This window comes from Labrus mixtus, chromosome 10, assembly GCF_963584025.1.
Source record: "Labrus mixtus chromosome 10, fLabMix1.1, whole genome shotgun sequence".
In the NCBI taxonomy this organism is placed as follows: domain Eukaryota; kingdom Metazoa; phylum Chordata; class Actinopteri; order Labriformes; family Labridae; genus Labrus; species Labrus mixtus.
The window spans coordinates 8,762,499-8,784,681 of NC_083621.1; the positions used below are offsets into that span (position 1 = coordinate 8,762,499).

At 38.9% G+C, this 22,183-nt stretch overlaps 2 protein-coding genes and 1 long non-coding RNA gene across 4 annotated transcripts; 1 reads left to right on the forward strand and 2 right to left on the reverse strand.

Moving 5' to 3' along the window:
- Positions 1 to 118: 118 nt before the first annotated feature.
- On the reverse strand, positions 119 to 12,883 carry zgc:152774 (uncharacterized protein LOC553526 homolog). Its single transcript, XM_061047970.1, has 17 exons — positions 12,775 to 12,883; positions 12,576 to 12,648; positions 11,032 to 11,164; positions 9,649 to 9,870; positions 9,275 to 9,421; positions 8,166 to 8,319; positions 7,791 to 7,919; positions 6,803 to 6,922; positions 6,615 to 6,718; positions 5,625 to 5,753; positions 4,967 to 5,083; positions 4,303 to 4,380; positions 3,686 to 3,725; positions 3,180 to 3,580; positions 2,182 to 2,689; positions 1,230 to 1,396; positions 119 to 611 (listed from the first exon to the last, which is right to left on the reverse strand). Exons 1-17 carry the CDS (start codon positions 12,811 to 12,813, stop codon positions 455 to 457), a joined length of 2,718 nt encoding a protein of 905 aa, XP_060903953.1. The 5' UTR covers positions 12,814 to 12,883; the 3' UTR covers positions 119 to 454.
- Positions 12,664 to 16,119, forward strand: LOC132981867 (uncharacterized). Its single transcript, XR_009674656.1, has 3 exons — positions 12,664 to 12,678; positions 12,828 to 15,248; positions 15,860 to 16,119. It is a non-coding gene; the product is annotated as an uncharacterized LOC132981867 (long non-coding RNA).
- On the reverse strand, positions 14,786 to 20,660 carry pmt (phosphoethanolamine methyltransferase). 2 transcript variants are annotated; one of them, XM_061047972.1, is made up of 12 exons: positions 20,532 to 20,660; positions 19,019 to 19,190; positions 18,677 to 18,832; positions 18,293 to 18,429; positions 17,745 to 17,896; positions 17,436 to 17,624; positions 16,982 to 17,071; positions 16,791 to 16,880; positions 16,553 to 16,675; positions 16,324 to 16,455; positions 15,077 to 15,193; positions 14,786 to 14,927 (listed from the first exon to the last, which is right to left on the reverse strand). In XM_061047972.1, exons 1-12 carry the CDS (start codon positions 20,539 to 20,541, stop codon positions 14,817 to 14,819), a joined length of 1,479 nt encoding a protein of 492 aa, XP_060903955.1. In that variant the 5' UTR covers positions 20,542 to 20,660; the 3' UTR covers positions 14,786 to 14,816. The 2 variants fall into 2 exon arrangements, with proteins under 2 accessions (XP_060903955.1, XP_060903954.1); XM_061047971.1 differs by lacking the exon at positions 20,532 to 20,660 and adding an exon at positions 20,271 to 20,325.
- Between the last annotated feature and the right edge of the window lie 1,523 nt (positions 20,661 to 22,183).

Here is a 22,183-nt window from a genome sequence, read left to right on the forward strand (position 1 = left end):
AGCCTGGCTTATTTAAAAAGCGTGACATAGTTGGAATAGACAGGACAAGTGTTGAACACTGCCACCTTGTGGTACTAAAGACGTACTGCAGCTTTGAAAATCAGGAGGCATTTGACAATTAATGTTTTCAGTATTTTAATGCAATCTTAAAAAGTCATGTTTATAAAGGATATGGGTACAAATCTTGACAGAGGTGTAAAACTGATGTAATTAGTAAAAAAAAAAAAAAAAAAAAGGCAAAACAAACGGTACAAAATCACAACAGCAATGGCTCACAATGCAATTTCTTAAAAGCACCACCAATGACATAACATTTAAAATGATGTGACCAAAAACTGCCACAAGCTAACAAAAAGTGTACGCAACCAACAAAACCTAGATATCAATGTGCATCCCACTGGATAAACATTGTTAAAAGCATCAAACTTTAACAGACGACATCTAACGGAACTGATCATATCTTCAGTGAGTTGACTTCTATGATCTGCTGCAGAATGTTGTCCACATCGGTGGTCTCCAGACTGATGCCAGCCAGGTCCAGCTGGGGCAGGAGGGCCGTGAGGAGCGCCACCACGTTGTTTCGGATATCTTGTAGGTTCTCCTGTGCAGATCTGCTTTGAGAACAGATGCATAATTAAAGCGGTCAAACATTTCAGTCACTGGGGTGAAACTTTGTCGAGGATTATTTCACATTTTATTCACAGAAAAGCAAAAATGGGAACAAAAACGCCTAAATAAAGGACACAATACACTTTATTTTTTAAAGTAGAAGTAAAAAAAAGTGATTCATCTTGCACACTGAGATTGTTTGGATTGGTCTTACTTTTATAGGAAAGCATTTTCGACCCTGCACACAAAGTACTCGAGCAGAAACAGGAAATGTCTTTAAAAAACAGACTTCATACTGAAGGTATAAGGAAACAGATGTTTGTATCTGAAGAATGCTTGGTGCTCAAGTCTAGTCTCAAACTATGGTCTGGACTGGTACTCATTTCAGTGCTTATGTGTACCTCCTCGTCTCTACAGACAGCAAATAAATATATCATGACGTTTGATGCATTTTTCCTGCTATCCCCCACCAAGTGTGGCTATAAACGCTACCACTGAGTAACCAATTTCCACCCCAAAAAAACAGCCTTTAATATGAGTCAAATACAATTAGAAGTGACATTCATAACGCTGCATACAGTGTACATATCCTGTGTACATATATGCATGTTTGTACTAACCTGTTGTCTTCATAGGACTTGCTGTCACTGATACTGCTCAGAGTTTCAGTCTTTTCCATCCCGGATATGTTCTGCTCCGGCTGCTCCTCGGACCCACATACAGCTCTCTCACCCTGGTCCATGAGACCCTGAAGTCCTTGAGCCGGGATGCTGAATGACGAAGAGCTCTGATGTAGAGAGAGGAGAGAAGAAAAGTACACAGAGCCTGATTCACATGGAATGATAGCTCCCTATATATTGCGCATCAATTCCCCCCCCCCCCCCCCCCGCTATCAGCTCTATCTCAAGGTCTAATTCACAAAGCATATTGACCAAATGATATTCGAGTGCAAAAATGCCAATTAAGTTGTTTTGATCTGTCCAGTTTGCTCATTTTGAATCTGATGTGTAAATGAGCCGCTCCTCTCCTGCGGGGCAGAGCTGGGTTTTGTGCTTTCATCCTGGCAAAGCTCACTCTGTTTACATGTGGAAAAAGTGTGAGCTGATGTGCCAGGGTGAGCCCTGCAGTGAATTAACATGATTCTAATATTAAAAGTAATAATATAATATTTACAGACTTTTTCTAAAGATTGTTTATTTTCATGTAACCCTGAGTTGTAACTGATGTTCTCATTAAGGGGAAAGTTGTGCTTTACATACTACAGCACATTTACCATCTCCTCTGGTAGACGGTAAACCGATTGCATCATTACAATCATTTGGGGGGGGAGGGGGGGGGGGATAATAAACACAAACATCATCAGGGCACAGAGACACAGTTTGCTCTGCAGAAAGAGTAATCAGGGGAACATTTAACCTTTTACCTGAGGCCAAGTTGAAGCTAAGAACAAAGTCATTCCTATGACAATTTTACAAAGCATGTATTTAGAGTGTGAAAACACTTTGCCTTAGAGAGAATTAAAAAGGTGACTTTTGTAATGTTTCTTAAATATTGCGTATCAACTCTGCTGACCTCAGCCTCGTCCGTCTGGCAGCCAATCTCTCTGCTCTCTTTGGATGCAGGTGCCGTCATCAGCCCTACTTTTTCATTCCAGGCGCCGCTATCAGTCTCCGTCATCGTGCCTTGAGTTATCTTTGTGACTTGCAGACATAAAAGCCTACGAAGCCTCTGGGCCTCTTTCTCCAACACGACCAGCTTCTGCACGTTGGCCTCTCTGTCACTCCGTTCTGGAGGCCCTGATCTGCTCCATGACCACTCGTTTCGACTGAGTGGAGAAACCATTACAGTCTGGGTGGAGGGGAACGAGTGGGTCCAGGGGAGGCTGGTGGGGGCTCGCTGTGCCGTGTTGTCTCTTTTCTCCACTCGCCTGCTGCTGTCCTGCTTTGTCTGCCCTAGTTTAGTTGCTTGTTTCTCAGGATTCCTATCCTCTGCCATATTTTTAGAGGAAGGGTGTTGCTCCTCCATGGGACATGGCTTCTTGTTCACATAGGAGAATAAAGAGCCCAGTTTCCTTTTGAGGCTGCACAGAACAGAAACGCGTCAGTTTGGATGAGGACAGTGTGAAAATCATCAGGTCATAAATAACATTAGTTATTAGTACATTATTGTCGTTTGATAATGCAGCTCTGACAATCCTAAACTTCAGTATCTGGGCTTTCCCGATTATTCCTACCAGCTCTAATTGTCAAGCTTATCACTTGCCATCTTTTCTTTGTCAGTTACTGGCGCCCCTCAGTGGAGATAAATGGGTCACTGCAAATGTTATGCAACAGTTCATGATGTCAGGATTTGGGAGAAAGTGAAGGACCTGAGCCTTTAATAAGATTTAGGGCACATTGACATTTGGGAATGTGGTTAGAGTACATGATTGATTTATTTTTACCAAGCATCATATCTTTCTGTTGTAGAAACCTGTTAGTTTATAAGAATCGTTTTCTGACCACTGTGTCATTGAGCATTCAATGGGAGCTGAAATGATTAATCTTAAATATGTTTGCAACATGCCCCACCTTAAGAAGTTCATGTTGTGATCTTCTCTCTCCGTCTCCTCCATGTTGGTGTCCGTCTCTTCATCATTCTCTTCCTCATCAGTTTCTCTTGGCGCGGCTTGATTCTGGTACTTAAAGACCGTGTCAGCTCCTGCAGCTTTCTGTCCTGGGCTTGAGGCCTCAGCTGTGACTGAACCTTGTGTTTTCTCATTACCACCATGCGTCTGAGTTTCCGTATGGCAATCTGCCATCTGATCTGAGTTTCTCTGATCTGGTTCTGGTGTGATTTCCTGCGTGTGGCATCTGTCTGCACTGCTCTTGCGAGAAAGTGTGTTTGTGGTTTGGAAGGTGGGCTGGCTTGGCTCCGATGAACTGCGTGAGAGGATTTGACATTTCACACCTTGGTCCTGAAACCCACATACCTGTAACACAAACAACCAAGCATTCTCAAACGACACATGATGTACCAGGAGGAGGTACAGAAAAAACAGTGTGCTGGTATCTTTATCAACAAAATAAGAACAAACCTCTAATGATTTTTCTCTTTTTCGGCTTTTTGGAAGATCTCTACAGGAAGAAAAGATGAGATGAAGGAGTTTACAGATTCACATAATGATGAGGTTTGACTCTAAAAATGTGTCTGACTTACTTTGATAACAGGTGTTGTTTATCTCTACAATTATTTAAAAGCAAAAGAAACATAATCTCATTTTAAGTTTGTCTTTATCTTTATATTGAGCATGAAAATGCTATTGTTGTCCGATTAAACAATTAAACTAGGTCACTTGGGATTCTACACTGTGATTACTAGTAGGATGAAGTCGGAGTTACTGAGCTCATTAGTAATCAATCATTACAAAGCTAACTGAGCTAATTTGATGACTTCAAAGAACCGACTCATTTCTTGTCTCTTCTGTCATTCTCTGCAGACAATCATCTGCAAAAACTAGACTTTTCTCAACTTAAAAAACCGGTGTAACCACTGGAAAAAAAGAAAGAAAGAAAGATTGTGAAACAGAGAAAAAGAAAACCATCCAGAAATTGCAAATGAAACCTCAGAGACATGCAGGCATAAAGAGAGAAGTACAAGTTTTCTCACACACCCCAGACAGAGTATGAGAGGTCAAGAGAAAATGACGTTTACTGTTTCTTGAGGTTTTTTTGGTAACTGGGTGTCAACTGCTCCTCGCTGTCGTCTGCTTCCTCTGGAGAGGAGCAGCTTCTGAAACACAAAGAAGACACCACGCTTAACACTCTACTTCTCTCAGAGTGACGTTCTGCCTGTTGCAGACAACAAAATACGCACACACATACACACGGCTAATAGCTCTGGGTTTTACAAGTCTGATAATTCTACAGTGCACACTGCTAGTGGTTGAGAGGTAGAGGTGAATGAAACTGAACATAACTTTTTTCTGGGTTGAGAAGACTCCTCTGTGTCACCTGTGTCATAACATTAAATTTCCTCAAAAAATGATGTCATCACTTCATTTATCGCCTTTTTATACATTTTGGAAATATAGAAACATGTTGTTGGGACAATATTTGAAGCTGTTAGGAGTCCAGATTGCCCTGGTTTACCACTCGTTTAAGTGATCAATCAAACATTCTGTTGTAACTCTATGGGTTATAAATAATTGTATATGATCACTTTGATTCTTTGATAATGTGTGCTGACCTGACCTCATTGTACTGCCCTGCTCTCGTCCACAACAATGATCCGCCTTGCCGCTTCTACAGTCTGAATGAATTCTCGTGAACACAGCAATATGCAAGCAAATTCTACCTAAAAAAACAAAAAAACTCACCTGTATCGTGGATTTGGGTTCTGGCTGCAGTTCCAGCTTTCAGGAACCACTTTGTAATGACTTGTAGGAACGTTTCGCCACTTCAGGCAGTCTTCACACTGTAACCACACAGGAGCCCTGTGCACACAGATATATACATGTATAAGAACTGTCAACAGAAGTGGGCATGAGAGTCAATTCAACACAAATAATTATTACTGGACCTATTTTCAAATGATCTTAAAGAGTATATTTGTGTACATGACTGCTTTTAAAGCAAAAATACAGTTTATAACAAAAATATTCAATTGGACTACTTTATTTTTCTAGCTTGATACACCCCATTATACCAGCTCTGTTGTTTTTAAAGGCTCTTTAAGTTCTCTGCTGCTGCAAAGAGAGCAGCATCTCAACTCTCGTGTTTCAAGCTTTGGAAAAACTCACCTATTTTTCTTACTTTCTGTTTAACTGAAAGCGATACTATCTGACCTGCCTCGATCATCATTACCCAAAGAGACAACATGAACCTTGGTCTTCTTAACTTTTGGAATTTGGTCTTGTCTCCCGCTCCCCAACACATGATGAGAATCATAATGAGTGTGTCTTTAGGGGCCTTTGTGTATTGTATTGCTACATCACAAAGAGATCCTTGAAGGTATAGAAAAGGATCAACACTCACTTATCATCTCTATGCTCTTCATCGTCTTCATCTTTGTCGACAGCCTGAAACTCTCGCTCTCTGGCCTTCCTCTCTGCCACCTCTTTCCAGTAGTCGTTGAGTTTTAGGCCTAATGCACCCAGGGTGAGTCTTTAAAAAAGGGAAAAGGACAATACATTGAATTTCTGTCTACTTTTCAAAGTGTCATACCTTCTGCAGCACAAGTGAGAGTATATACTTGGCATGTATTTTAAGAACGTTCTGTTTAAAAGGTGTATTACCTTAAAGCTTTGTGATCATTTTGAAGTTTTTAGATCACTTCTCCTTCTCTGAAACATTCACATTTGGTGAGTCCAGGGAGATCTGCATGAGTCATTGGTGCCAGTGGGCCTCATTCATCAATATCTTCTAAGTTAGTTCAGTAGATTCTAAGGTTCACCACATATCTTACACTGTTGAATTATTTGCATCTGTGTTTCTTAATTGATGTCCTCATCAATTGGAATATCATGCCTGTTATTCCTTATTAGATAAGATCTAATGTCCTGCAGAGGACAGAAGGGAAGCATACCCAAAATAAACTGTGAAAATGACTGAGCACATGACTCCTAATGTTAGTGAAACACAAACAGGCTGATGTATTATGTGACATGTAGAAGCATCAGTAGTGACTATAAAACATAAAGTACAAACATGCGTTGTTCATATCACTCATTTAGAGAGGGCTGTGAGCAGAACTCACTCCAGATAAAGTGAAATACAATAATTGGATCTTAAATCTCAGTGTTTTCCAGAGTTCAGAGATTGGCATCTAAGCTAAGAACAAAAATCACAGATTAAAAAACTTCTGTGAATTTCAGAATGTTCTTGAAAACTGTGAGAGAAGAAGAAGAAAAAGCTCATTTTGGAGAATGAGGCCCATTGATTGTAACCATTTAAATATAATACCGTGCAGTACTTTCTCTTTACGCCATAACTCCTATAGGCACAAATGTTGTGTGTGTCAGGTACCTGTACTCTTTGGTGTATTCAAAGTCTTGCTTGTTGTGAGCCGGTTTGAGAAAGTTACACTCGATGACCCCGATGACCCCGACTCCTGACCTTTGACCTGAAGTCTGTAAGATGTAGGAGTAAGATTTAATAAAGGGGAGGTTTCCATATATTCAAAACTTACATTCAGTTAAATCATCTTTCACTACCTTCAGTTGGCAGCCCACTTTCTCGTAGGCTTTAATGAGCCGGTTCTTGTGGTACATCATGATGCCGTAGTGGTCTTTGTTTTTTGGGTTCAACCCAAACATCACCTTCACCTTCTCCTTCTGACAGATTCCCATCAAAGATAACAATGGCTCTAGTTTTCAAATATATCTTAATATCATATAAAAGCAGGTAAACAGTTCAAAAGTTCTAGATACCTTAAGTACAACAGAAAAAAGTAAAATGTACGTTTTATGGTTTGTAAAAATATTAAAGGGTTCTATTGTGTATAATAGTCACATCAATATTCCTTATAGTTTTTCAAACTGTAACAAATTAAGCTGGAACACTGGGGAAATAGAAAGAAACGTGAACTAAAGGAAAATGAAAACGCACGAGCCCTATATTGTGATATGTTTGGTTTGTGCTCCCTTTGGACAAAGTGGTACCTCTTCTCTCTTTGCTGATTTAGTTCTGTCACTATCACTTTCACTCATTGAGAATATTAACGTCGGGAAAAGTCAAAAGACGCTGTTTTGGCATCATGCCGTTAATCACCTTCCCCATGAGAGGTGGTTTAAGGAATCAAAAATAACTATGTAGTGATATAGTCAATCTCTATGCTGATGGTCTCATCTGCTTTTGTAGTTCATAAAGAGGCATCAGTATTCATTTCAGTCTATATATAACCATCTTAAAACTCTTCACACAAGCTCAAAGAAAAAGTTGACTATTCAGTAATCCAAGAAGAATGTACAACAGTAGTTGGAAAATCTTCAGCAGATACCATTCCTGTGGAGTCTGAACATAATTATGCAAAACAACATTACCTGTAATTGTGATGAATCGTTCCACTTTCCCTTCCAAAGTATTTGTTATCTAGGTATCAGTGCCTATTAGATCACAGCAAAGCTAGAGCTGCTTGCGTCTAAATGTAAGCACTCATACACGCATTGACACACATAATAAATACTCATAGTAAAAGGATACACTGAAGTGGGGTTTATACACGTCATGTTCAATGTTCATCAGCCTCTTTGACACCAGTTTAGCCAGAATCTTCTTCCCCCTCAGTATTATCTGTGTCCTCGGCTTCAGGTACAAGATAGTGAGGTAGGCCTGAGACAAAAACAGAGAGATAAAATAAAAACCTTGCTGACTTAATATACCGTGCAAACAGAAGCAAATTCATTTTGCAAGTAAAAATGAATCTAATAATCTGTCAAACATGAGTCAAAAGGTATGTTTATCAGAAGCAGCTCAATGTGTGCAGCAGTGGAGTCCAAGACAAATTTCAACATGGGTACAATGAAGTGTATCCTATCATATCCTATCGTTTTCTGTATCTTTAGTGATCCCACTCACTCTTAGACTGTAGTGCATATCTGGGATGTTCTGTTCGGCTCTCAGGGACCCACTGCTCCTCAGACCCTTTTTCAGCTCCTCGATCTGAATCTCAGGCAAACGGAAGTCACTCTCATCAGTCTCAAAGTCGATTTCTGGGTTTCCATCTTTGGCCCTTCAGGACAACATTAAAGGCAGCAGATGTCAAACAAGTGGACTAATACTTGTTATACTACCACACTATCCGAAAAAAAAACAGATTAACATGTTTTAAAACTCTACATGTGGACTCATGATTTCCTGTGGTTATTGCAGTAGATGGGTTGTGTGATAAAGCTCTTATCAGAGACCATTTTTGACTCAAGCATAAAGAGGAAGTCAAAAAAAGTCTTCACCTTTCTCTTAGCAGGAACAGAAACTTTACAGGACTTAATCAAAACATTGAGATAAAGGGGTTTGAATTACTTTTTAGCACTTCATATAAAGATGATATAAGGACTCAATTTTGAACAAGTATAGTTTTGCATTGATTTGTCTAAAGGCATGTTTAAACAAATATCATACGTCTCTGTTGCTGCTTAATGTATATTTGCCTGTCTGTGTTTGAGTCTGTGTTTGCATGCACACCTGGTTCATACACTGTGTACATGTACATTACACTTACAGTACAAACATTATTTCTTTGTGCTAGTTCAGCTTACAGGAAATATCAACATGAAATAAAAGTTCTTATTTAAATGAGCTGCAAAGTATTAGGAGAATCAATAAAACTCTCATGATATTGTAATAATGAAGCTTCAGCCAGGGGAGAGTTAAGTTACTTTAAAGACTTGAAACAACAGCTAGCTAACAAAATCTGCCAACTAGCACGTTTACAGCTAGCTTATTATCACTGTACACCTCGGTTGTTTGCCTAACAAAACAGAGGTGTAAAAAAACAAATTAGCTTTTGCAATGAGTGCACATTTTTAAAATATTGGGACAGAGCCAGGCTAGCTATTTTGCTAAACTAAGCTAACTATCTGCTGGTCAAATTCATGTGCTGTAATAATACAGGAGTGGTAATGGTCTTTCCATCTTACTTTAAACCTTTGATCAGAATTCTGCATGATTAAACATTTTGTTCTGACCTGCGAATATTCCAGATTAAAATCTTGGTGCCTTTTTTGGAGGGAATGGAGTCAAAGTGAGCATGCATCTGCTCCTGGGAGCTGATGATGGAGTTTTGGAGGATGGCAGCTAAGCTGGCTTCTGAGTCCTCGGTCACCACCAGAGACTGTGTCACAGGTTAAGGTTTGGACAAAAAAAAAAAGAGGATTCAAAGTGACAAAGATTTTCATTACAAATCACTGTGTATAAGCTGTTTTCTGAACGTTTATTACCTTTAGAACTCATTTGCAGACTTTAACACAGTTTGACTATTTGCATTTAAGTAAATCAATGTGTGACCTAAAGTTGATCTTGGTTCTGACGGTCATTATTTCCTGGGGTTTAATCAAGGATATTGGTTTGCTGGTTGAATGGTACAATGGGGACGATGACAGCCTGAGCCTTGATGTTTTCCAGGTACGTCTGAGACAACATCCCCACAGTCTGGCAGCCGCCATTCTTGGTGAAGATAAGCGCGTCGCGGCCCAGACGCATGGAGCCAGACTTGAAACCGTTCCCATACACGCCGATGGCCTGTTGACTGGCCTTACCTGAACCTTTTTCTGTAAAACCAAAGCTGGACAGACATAAACAAAGGGGAGAGAGAGGGTGAGGAGGAACAGTTTGTTTGTATTTCATTGATAACAATTATTTTTGTTTTCATTGTAGAATAGGCTGTGATCATTTGAGAAATCAATGAAAGTAACAATACGTAGGAATTTGGTTGGTCTCAGAGTGCTCTAAACTATGACACATAGTTCTTTTACGCCTATCCTTCCTATAGAACGTGCATTCATTTACAAGCAGGGGGTGCAAAGCCGGCAAAGACATTGTGAGAAGCTTAACAACCATGATGACTGGCACAGTAATATTTCCAGATCTTGTGACTCTGCTAGCATCTTCAGCCCGTTGTTTGCAAACTGTTTGCATGTGGAGTATGTGTATTCAACTATTGTCATGATATCTATGGGCTGTGGCTAATTAGCAACTCTGGAGAGGGTAAAGCTTGTTGAGATAGGTTTGTGAGGTTTCAAAGGCACAAAGCTAACTGGAAGATCGACAAGTAAAGATACTTTTGGTGTAAGATGGATTTATCTATTTATGTATTTGTATTCAAACATGAGACATAACTTGGGTTGTAAGACTTTCTGCACCTGGTAAAGCTGCTAAACCATCACATTACCCATAACGATACAGCTTAGGCTCTTAGCCATTATATTGAACCGTCCAGAAACAGCCAACTAGCTTCTTTTAAGAACTGCAGAACGGGGTGAACTAGTGCCGTAAAGTGGTGCACACTTCTCCTCAGCTCCCTGCCAAAGTTAAATACTACAGTATTATATCGGACCATGCTGAAGACATGTTTAAACTTATTGTACTAATCAATTAACCTTTGAAAATACTATTTGAAGGAGGAGAAGTTACATATTGTGTTTTTACAATTTTTGAATCTTTTCTTCATATATTTATTTACTTCAAACAACATCTTTTAACTGTGTGGATACATGTTTCTTTAAATGAATATCTGCCTCTGTGTGTGTTCTAAGACAATGACTGATCCAATCTAAGTTCTATCTAAAAAAATATTTGTTTATTTCAAAGGAAAGGAAATTAACAGCTATCAATTTGTATGACTACATGCATGAAAATGTTTCAGATGACAGAAAATTATTATTTTTTGCTGCTTTTCATGCGCATACAGTGTATGCGTATTTGTGTGTACATGTGTATATGTTACCTGAGCATCTTGTGCAGCTTGTTGGGGGTCATGCCACTGCCATTGTCAGTGAAAGTTAGACAGAGGTGAGTAGATTCTTCAGCTACATCTATCCAGATCTGTTTAGCTGTCACACCAGGATCTGATGCATTGTCTACAGCAGCAGTTGAGAGAGTAGAGGATTACAACAGGGAAAGAGAGCATTCAGATACTGTGATGTGTGGAAGGAAGAGACGTTGTTTACTCCAAATGTCATAACAAAAATGTAGTAAGATCTACAGCACATTTAAGCACTCAAGAGAAAATCTGCATCTAATAAATACTAAAAACTCAGACAATCTTAAAGTAAAACCTTTGCTGTTTGATTGTTTATATGTCTGACCATGTTTCTGGTTTTGAACTTGCAGTTGAAGTGTCCTTATAAACCATGACAATTTCTCAACACCTGCTGTTACAGTGTTGTGAAACCTTAATTATATATAATGCTAAATACTGCAGGGAAAGTCAAACAAGTTAGGTAAGGTAAATGTATCTGTAAACATGTAATAGGATGACTGTCAGTGTCACAAATATAACGTAGCCTATGTGAGGTCATGGTGACAAAATACAGGAAGTGATCCTGTTGTGTTTGCACAAATAAAAAAAACACAAAAAAATATCTGAAACATTTAGAAACAAAGGAAGAAAAGCTAAAAAAATGAAATAAAATAAAAAGATTTATTGTGTATAAAGTAACCTTTTCCCGTTCTCAGTGTGTTGTCTATGATAAAATATATATATATATTTTTTTTTTAATCTAAAAAAAAAAAAAAAATCTGTTTTTTAATCTACCTATTTGTAATGGCTTAACACGTTGCTGATATGGCCCTTTTATATCTAACCGACACCCACACAAAACCTATATCCAGGGTTAGAATTTGCTATGATAGTCATATCATTTCTGTATAACTATTTTGAGATGCACAGGCACTCCTGTTAGAGACATGTTTGTATTCCAATAGGCTGCTAAATGTTTCTTGCCCTTATGTGAGTGCGTCTGCTTTTATTCAACACAACTGTACGGTACACTCCCAATGCTGTGACTGATCAAAGGCATCAGCCAACAGACACTCAGCACGTCCTGACCAATCACAGAGCACAGAGTGTAGGAAGGTCATGTTGACAACCCACAAACCGACGCTTTCAGGTGGAGGTACGAACCCTCCAGCGACTCGCATGATTTACTGGAGTCTAAACTCTGTGCGGAAACTTGCCCAGTGTTTACAGCAGTAAATACTAACCTGCTACTTTGCAGTGCTCAACAATTAATATGACAGACATTATGACGTAGCAGAGTTAAAGTCGATGGGGGGTGCGAAAGAAGAAGAAGTACATTCGGTCTTTTTTTTTTTTTTCTTTCAACATCACATATGTCTTGAGTACAATCCACTTTCAGAGTGACAGAGATAAGCATGCATGAAATAAAACCACTATCAGGTGCAGCGTCACTTTACGGGGAGCGCACGGCGGCTACAGTAGATAATGCAGGTCCGCTCATTTGTAGTTTTTTTCATAACGTCACCCACCTATTAACTCTGCCACCGCGCTGAACGGCCAGGTGTGACTCGTCGAGTTGCTGTTTAAGAAGGAAGGACTCATCTGAATAAACAACAAAACAAAGGTCAGAGAGTTTGTTTCACTTTCCATTACTTTCCCCTGTAGTCAAAAAAAAAAAAAGATTTTGCAATTCAGAATACGTGATGTAAAAAAATATCAAATACGTACCGAACTCAAACGAATCCCATGCTCGCTTAACCTCGCCATGTTTTACCTTACAGTGTTTGTGTCGCGTATGTTTTCTGCACGCAAGCTCGTTAAACAGAAACAAATGATGGGCGTAACGTCACACACTGTAGGAGGAAGTCAACCGAGAGACCAAAAGAGGAAGATGTCAGAAGTTGTTTAAAGAGAAATAAACCGTGTCTGGCTCTGTTACGCGATCGTGTAAGAGGCGGTTTTTACTTCTATTTTCCTCAAAGATAAACTCCCGCAGGCTTGTGCGGGACACCATTGCTCTCCTACGCACCTGTCTTGTGAAGTGGATGTGCGAAAATTGTTTCCATTTTGAACTTCTATTTCCTCAAAAGCATTTATTTTAAATTATTATCATGTTAAGTCGCAGTATCAGATGCCTTGTTTACATTTGTATTCAACAATTGTCTGCAAGCTTTATATTGCTACATTGTTCAATGACGTTTATATACCCTAAAATCTAAATGTTATTAAGCCTATGCATATATAGAGGTTATCATTTATCTTTAAACCTTATTTGACATTGCATGTTCCTAAAATAGAACATTTTCATATTTTCATCAAAATATTAAGAAAGCCATATGTAGGCTATAGAATGATAGGCCTTTTAATTATTTGATTTTAATTCATATTATACTTTTTTTTTATTTTAAAAAGTTTTACTAGGCCCATAAAATAAAATAAAAATACACACTAAAATAGAATATCTTTGAGAGATGAAACAGTAGAAATGAATCACCAAATAACACCAGTTGCTGTCAAATCTGAACCATAGGTCTTATATGTTCTTTATGTTTCAGACGGTTAACTCAGCTTTGGGCCTGTTACTATGAATAGAAGACTCTTACACTTTATTAAGCTGAAGCGTGTTCTTGCTGCAAAGTTACATTCAGTCTCCAATATGTGATCATAAATACAAACATCTTTGCTTGTTTATATTGGATTATGAAATATGACAACCTTTGGCTTTAGATTAAAGGACTAGTAGTAATTTCACGACTAGTTCGCAGCACTTTTCTTTTTTAAATACTCATCCATCTCAGCCCCCAAATGGGAAAAACCGGTTAATAGTTCATTTTTAAACTGTAAAAGTAGCATTAAGCATAAACATCAGTGAAATAAATCGGTGTTCTTCTTTGGGTTGCCAACATTAGTCACCAATAGTGAAGGTCAAGAAAAACAAGAGATGCTGAATGTACTGAATTAAATCAAAGTTTTTATTTTGAAAGAAAAACATCGGGTTCATTCTTGTCACATAGTGGATTACACAGGGTTGAAACTTTGCTTCAGGGCGACATGTTGCACAACCTGAAGAAACCTGAGGTGATTAAGACTATTACAGTTTGTGAGGGGCCTCTTCTACACAGTGCTGCAGTTAAAGGCATTAACTATTGCTGAAAACTAAAAAGGAGCAACTTAATGAACAAGTTTGCTCTTGTAACTGATCTTGACATTTTTGACTCTGGTAATAGTTCAAGGAATTTTTCTGAAATCTGAAAAAAAAAAACAAGACAATTGGTCCATTTTTTTAATCTTTTGTTTCTTTTTATTTTCCTGCCTGATTATAAAACTCGTGATAAATTTGCAGCATACTTAAGAAATGCTCCAAAGATCAAAAATAGGTCTTTAATGGTCTTACAAAATGCCTTTTAGAAATCAATAAAGCAATATTGTTTTATTCAGTGTTGCTCCATTTAAACAAGATATGACAATAAATGTTCAGTTTCATGTTTGAATAGTGGATTATGAATTTAATTAAATACAATAAAATGATACATTAAACAATGTTGAGCTCATAATATGTGTATGTGATACCATTTTGCCCTTTCTTTCATCATATAACTATAATAATACTGCAATTATTGTGTTTTTTCCAATGCTTCTTCAGCACATGAACATGCTTATGAACTCATACTGAAATAAAGTGCTTCCGTCCAAAGCACAGACAACAAAGTAAAAAGGAAAAGGCATTACTTATTTTCTGTCATCATCTTCTACATTCTTTGTGCAATCACTCAATCCCTTGTTGCATAAAAGAGTCCCCATTGTTGGTCTCCACCGTTGGAACGTCCCAGTTTTTCACTCCATCCGTTTACGATTGCAAGATAGTCCTCTTCAGAGAATTCCTGCAGTGGTTTGATGAAGGTAAAATAAGCAGCCATATACATGTAGTAATGAGAGTAGGAGTGTCATTATGGATGCAGAGTGTAAGTTAAGTTGACCTTGTGAATTTGACACATTTTCTTTTTGTAAACGTGTGCGTGTGTGTTCCTACCTCAATGAATTCCTCCTTAATGGCCTCTGATCTCTGCAGCTCTGTCTTTATCACCTGGATGAACTGGGCTGTTCGGTCTTCTGCCCTAACATTGCTGAAACCGGCTTCTTCAATGAACTACAGGAAAAGACAAAGAAAAAGGAGGTAGTAGAATGAGCACCACCTGCTGACGGTTTGTATTAACACATCCACAGAGCACACAATTACACCATTTGAGCTTTCTGCATAGGAGAGGACTTTTTTTTTTCTATTTATTGCACAAGTTGCTATTTTAAATTTCATGTTTACAGAATACTTGGGTCATCCTTTCCAACATATATATATCTGTATCCATTTTTGTATTTTTTCCGCATGTAATTCAAAGTAAGGCATTTTAACTATTTCCTAAGATTAACAAGAACAACAGCTCTTTGCATTGAGTTTCACTAAGTATCCCTAAAACATTCACTTCAACGTTCACTTCTGACAGGGACTTTAACTGAAGACGTTTTTTTGTAAATCTTTTGCCCAAAACATATTTACATGCGTCTTTATCTATGCCCTTGTTGTGGAGTATGTGTTTTTGTGTCAGTACAGCTTGAGTCTGATTGTTTTGGTTCTGATTAGTCCTTTTTCCAGGAACTGTTAACAAAGCTAGCAGTAAGACTATTGTGTTACCAGTACAATTATGTCAGTAAGTGTAATTGTGTGTAGGGCCAACTCTTTAGTCTGACCCAACATATTTCATTCATTATCTCTTACGAATTAAAATCTTCTGTTAATGACACTTGTTGTTTTTTCTAGCATGGGGACAATTTAACAGCCTGGAGAGCATCTGGCTAACACACCATTGCCTTGACAGTCAGAAGCAGTTTTTGAAAAACGTAAAATGAAATAACTTGTCAGTACTCTCTGGGGGGGAAACTATGTAATAGGGACACTATGTAATAACCACCATAAATGCCAATCCTTGTATTTCTTCAATTGGGAAAAACTGTGGCTCAGTGGCTTGGTGGATTTATTGCCACATAATTAAAAACATTTTGGGATAACCAAAACTTAAATGAATGGATATCAGTCAGTTCACATATTTGGTGTTTACTGTTGAACCTATGCTGCAGTGGAGCAGAAACTCAGTAATAGTTTGTACAGTATGCTGCTCACCCTCTTGTTACATATTGGTTAAGAGGACCAAAGAGCAGAACTCCCCATAGGGTAGGGTAGTCTTCCACACACTATTACATAACTGAACTCTATTGTATATTTACCTTGCCATACTGTGCGTGAGTATGGAGGACGTAGCCTCTCTGTTTGACGTAGGCCTCAAACACAGGTGTCCAGGGCTTTTCACCGCAGCAGTAGTCGCTGATAAGCAACTTTCCGCCTGGCTTTAACCATGACTGCACACAGTGAACAAGCAGAATGAAAGAATATGTTAGTAAACCTTTAAAATTCAATGTGATGACACAAATGATTTAAGCATGAGAAACTGCTCACATGGAAGCGTTTGAAGAGTGCCAGTTTGTCATCTATGTGCAGGATTGTGTCTCTACTGTAGATCACATCAAAAGAACCTTCTGCAAACACCCTCTTAGTGGCGTCAGCCACCTCAAACTGGACCTGAGGAATATCACACAGCATTATTGATATTGATTCATTTATATCAAACAGACTGTTCATCACACTTCTTTAAGTGGTGTTTAAACAAAGAGGACAGGGAAGCATTTGGACATACTGATGGCAGCTTTTCTGCAATTGCTCGCTCCATGGCAATTTCCACCATGTTGTCTGAGAGGTCCAGGCCAAGCACTTCCACTCCAAAGGTCTGAAAGAATCATAATCATTGCCACTATTAAAGTCCTTTTCGCAGGATAGATTTTCAGCATCATCATCATTGGAAACTCTGCCTGATTCCTCGTCTCTTACTTTTGCCATGTAGAAGTCTCCTCCACCAATACCACAGCCGACATCAAGGACCTTCTGTCCGGGCTTCAGGTTCAGCATGTCCACAAACTCCTGTTAGCACAAAATGCTATTTGTTTAGTTCAATCAATGCCTCCAAAGATAACCCTATATAGTTCTGTCTTGAATCATACATTATCTCCTGTATTAGGTAAATAAGGACCACAGTTGACCATATTTACATGGTGGCCATCTTCCTCTGACTTCATGCTCAGTACCCTGTTGCACCAGCTATGCGTAGCTTCAAATGTAGCCTAGTTTGAACATAAGTTCTAACTAATGACGGAGTTCTATTGCCAACATGTGAGGTGATGCACCAGCTGAGATAGTTCTCAGCCCTTCCATTCTATTCTATCCTAAGATGCACACACTGATTATTTCCAGGATTTCTTTTGGTGTTTTCCATATTCAAACCTACCTTGGTGGTACTGGGTCCACCTGTGCTGACATAACCAGCTCCAAACATCTTCTCGTACCGCAGGATACCACGGTTGGTATACTGTTGGTTGTCTAGAAACTGCTGGAAAGTAGTGAATCCGTTTTGGGTGACGGACAAGCGGGGAACTTTCTCTAGTAGCCAGCAGATCTGATTTGGGTTGTTTTTCATCTGGAGGAGGACGGACGAGGACATCAAAGAGAGGAGGGAGTGGAGCGGCGAATGGACAGGGTAAACTTAACATTGTCAAACAGTTTTACTTATCATATTAGGAGGTTTTAATTAACATACCTCAATGTAGGCTTTGACTTTCTTTTTCAACACAATATCATATCCAAACTTTTGGTTCCCCTCTGTCTGCTCCACTTGCACTGATGATACCAGATGGCTGTATTGGGCGTCAGTGCGGTAGCAGGTGGGGTTAAAGTCTCTTTTGGAGTCACCTTTTCAGAAAAGTAAAAGTTAATATGAATTCATAACCATATCATTTTGGTAACAACAATGATACTGACTACTGTTGCTGAACATTACCAATTCAATTACACAATTCATATATAAGAGACAAACTGAATCGTAGCCGAAAAAATATACCTATTTTATGCTCCATCTACCATACATCAATCTATTGTTCCATCCAACATCCTCAATCCAACATCCTCCAGCCATGCATCCAGCCATTGGTCTGTCCATCCATTTATATTTTGAATACAGGGAATTACATTTTTACTGCAAATCCTATTCTGTCAATTAGTCCCTGCTGTCAGATTGCGTTTGCATCAATGCTTCAATAGTAATTATACTGAAATAAAGATGTTCAGATTCCATTGTTTGCTCTGTACCTGACCGGTGGTTGCAAGACTCTCTGAAGAAAAGAAAGCCACCAGGCCGCAGCCAGCCCAGGGTCTTCTCTATGAAGGACTCTAGCTCCTCATCACTCAGGTACATTAACAGCCAGTTGGAAAAGATGAAGTCAATGCTGAAAGGAACATTACATGATATATTGAAATATAATATACAGTATGTCTAATTTTTAAAGGAAAAATTAGAATTTTTCTTTTCTTGCAACAACAGACAATTTTTTTTGCGATAAGAAACTCATTTTGGTGATTCTGAAGTGATCGCAAAATAATACAATTCTTCATGAAAGTCAAACAGCTTTATCAGATTGAGCTTTTAAAGCTGCTGAGATTTTCTGCCCGAGCATTAGTAATCTTACCACTCACCTGTTTTTGGGGAGGTCCATCTTTGTGACGTCAGCTTGGATAAATGTAGCGTTGCTATGGTGACCATTCTCCTGCCTGTTCCTCTCCATGAAGCTGTCCATGAAGTCCACAGCTGTCACATGAGCGGCCCTGGTCAGCAGGTGGCTGGTGTAGCGACTGTTGACAAATTGGGGGTATAATTCAACAGTTGAGTTCTGTTCAGTCAAACAAATATTTTTCATATTATTTGACCAACTGAATTAGAAAATGTGTATGCTACAAGCTCCTGAATTTAACAGAAACTTCTGAAACAGATGTAATTCTACATTCATACATTCAGTCTAAATGCAGCTGTATGCTCACCCAATGCCAGCTCCCAGCTCCAGCACTCTGTACCCTTCCAGGCAGGGCAGCATGGATAGGATCTCAGGCAGCTCGTGCTGGGTCAGCTCCTTGGCACGAGAGTCGAGCATCATCTCCTCCACTGTGGCGCCCTTTGAGTGCTCCTTCCAAAACTCTGTCATGTTGTCACGAGCTTCGAAATGACATCAATATCACTATTATTACAATATTTATTATAACAGGGGGTTGTTTACCAGGAAGAAATACTGATATTAACTGTCTTAAATGAACAAAACATTATAGATGCATTTAAATGATAGTGTTGAATGTTTGGAAATGCTCAGTTCACTCATGTACAAATAGAACTGGAAGCAGGTAAGGATTTGCTTATCATATCTTTATCTGGAAGATGCAGCAAAGTTCAAGGACCCCCCTGCCAGTGCCTCATCTAACCAGTAGTTCAGGAGGATACATTATATACATTATTCTTTTTTTTTGTCACAAAATAAAGAGAAAAAAAGTCAACTTGTGCTCCATTCTTTCCATTTAAAAGTGACCTTTTACAAAATGTATGTTAATATTTTACTGAGCTAAAATGTTTCAAACATCAAACCACAGAGAAAAACAAGTGTTGGCACACAGATTAACCATTAGTCAGATGTGATAACAGTACTCTTAAAACAATCTGTGGCACATTCACAGCTACTATGTTGTTTACATACTGTAGACCACAACAGTACTCACAGTTTCTGATATTTTGCAAACTTTTGTCAATAGAGCCTGTTTTTATTTTTTCTGTGGCTCAAACAGGTTTTTACTTGCTTTGCCAAAGGGGATTTTTTTTTTTTGTGTGTGCATAATGTGGTTAAACAGTAAAAACATAAATAAACTACAAAAACAGTGTGGTACCTTCATGACAAATGTCCCCTAATAGTTCATTATATAACTTTATAAAACAAAAACTAGTGGTCTGAAAGTGTCACACCAAACAGTCCAATAAAGCTTCAGGACATGATGCAATGATGCAATGATGAGTTACAACATGTGGCTTGTTTGACATTCATTTTGAAAACAGCAACAATGAGAACTTCAGTAACATTTCATCAAAAGAAAGGTTTTTTTTTCCTCCATGAATTTAACTCTATGTTATAAAACATGCACATATATTCCATAAAACAGGCTTTGCTATTAGCAGTGCAGCACATCAGACACTAACCTGCAATCAACCAGATAAAGAGAAGTCGAGTTAATAACTTCACAGTTCACGTATTACCTGTTACACACACAGCACTGGGATACCTGCATGGTAACATGCCGCCAGACAAAGCTACAGGGATTCATTTGACAGCTGACAGCTCAGTCAAAACTCTAACACGTTCCAGCACAGCTTTCACAGCAGGATTACCTCCACAGGCTGAGTGAACAGTTTGCACAAAACATGTGGCAGCTCTAACAAATTCCACAATGCACCAGCTTCAGCCCAAGAAACCCCACAAAAAAAAAAACAGCTCTCTGCTCCAAAGAATACTCATACCTGTCTCCATGGTGTTCTTTGATTGATTTAAACTTATTTTAATATAATTCCACAATGCACATCTACTTTAGCTTAACGTCTTATTTACAAATAAGGGCGTGTATTGACCCCCTCTGTCAGAGCGCAGGCTTGAGTGGAAGCTCTTTAAAGAACAGCGCGCGTGGAGGAGATGGAGGTAGCACACAGGCCATTAGGATGCGTCCAATAACAGGAGTGGGAAAAATGGGGGAGTGGACCTGAACAATCGCATGGGGGACAAGGATCGTTGTGATGTCAGAGGCACCTTTATGGGGTGGATTCCCCTGACAGCGTGGAAGCCTACAACACACTTCCCCCCAAAAAAGTGTTTTCAGATGCAGATATGCTCGTGTCAGTGACTTACGCTCACTCCTTTTGGGTTGATGTTGAATTGGGAAGCGGTGGTAGGTTCTTCCAGCGAAGCTCGCGGCTCAACCCGCCTCAGTATGTGCTGACGAGGAGGAAATGTCTCATGCGCCGATTGCGCAACATTGCCTCATGGGGCAGCTGAAACCTGCACTCTGTTAAGGTGGAGAGCAGCGGCATGCTTATCGGCAGTGCCATAGCCCCTCAGAATGAATGCAAAACTGCACAACTATTTAGCTTGCCTTGTTTATTAGTTGAACAACCACAAGAGGACACACGAGGTACGATGACACAAAATGACTTTACGATTTTGTGTTATTAAAATTCTCTACGTGCAAGGAATATGAGCAAATCATGGGGTGATGGAGATTTTGGATTGATTGGAGAAAGTCATGCAACCAATTATTTAAAGCGACAACTGACAGTCGCACATCTGTAGAGTTATAAATGATAGGGAATAAGGCAGTTGGTGAGCATGTGTGACACCTTTTCACTGACGTATGCAGATTTCATCATTTCCTGCGCATGTGTGACGGACTGGCCCAAGCGAAGAACACGATACGGTTGAATATGGTTGATATAGTTAGATGACAGATGTTGCTATAGTTTCTTAATAGTCTTAATATAAACACGAAATATAGGCTAAGTGATAGCTATACGCTGTTGGTCTTGTTTGCGTCAATAATCATTTATAGATCGGTTAAAAAAAACAACAATTTGGCTGCCAGGTGGAGTGAAAAAAAATCATATTAAATTAAGCTGTTCAATTTATAATAGGCAGCAAACTCTCAATTTTTACAGACTTGCTTTTTAACAGTCATTCAAATAGGTAAAGCTCTTCTCAAAGCTATCAGGACAAAAATACGTGGGGCCGTCCGCAAATTACAGCATACAGGAAAAAAATAAGGCTATCAAGTTTGTGACTGTACAGAGCATGTGATGTCCCAAAAAGAGACCGTTTTTTATCTTGTGTACACAAGCTAATAATATAGCCTACAGTGCGTTTACCTTTTTGGGACTTCAATAATTCTGTAGTTGCTCCATCCATCACAACCAAGTTTTATATACGGTAATTCTCATTTTTCCTTTTTAAAAAAAGTGTAATTTCTTCATGTCATTTGAAGACAAGCACTCCATGTATACACATAAACTTTACAACTGCAGACTTCTGTATTTAAAAAAACAAACGGGGATTTCCTCCAATCAAGTTGCGCTTCTGGCGCAAGGAGGACTGCTCTTATGTCCTCAGTCCTCTTAGTCCTCATAAA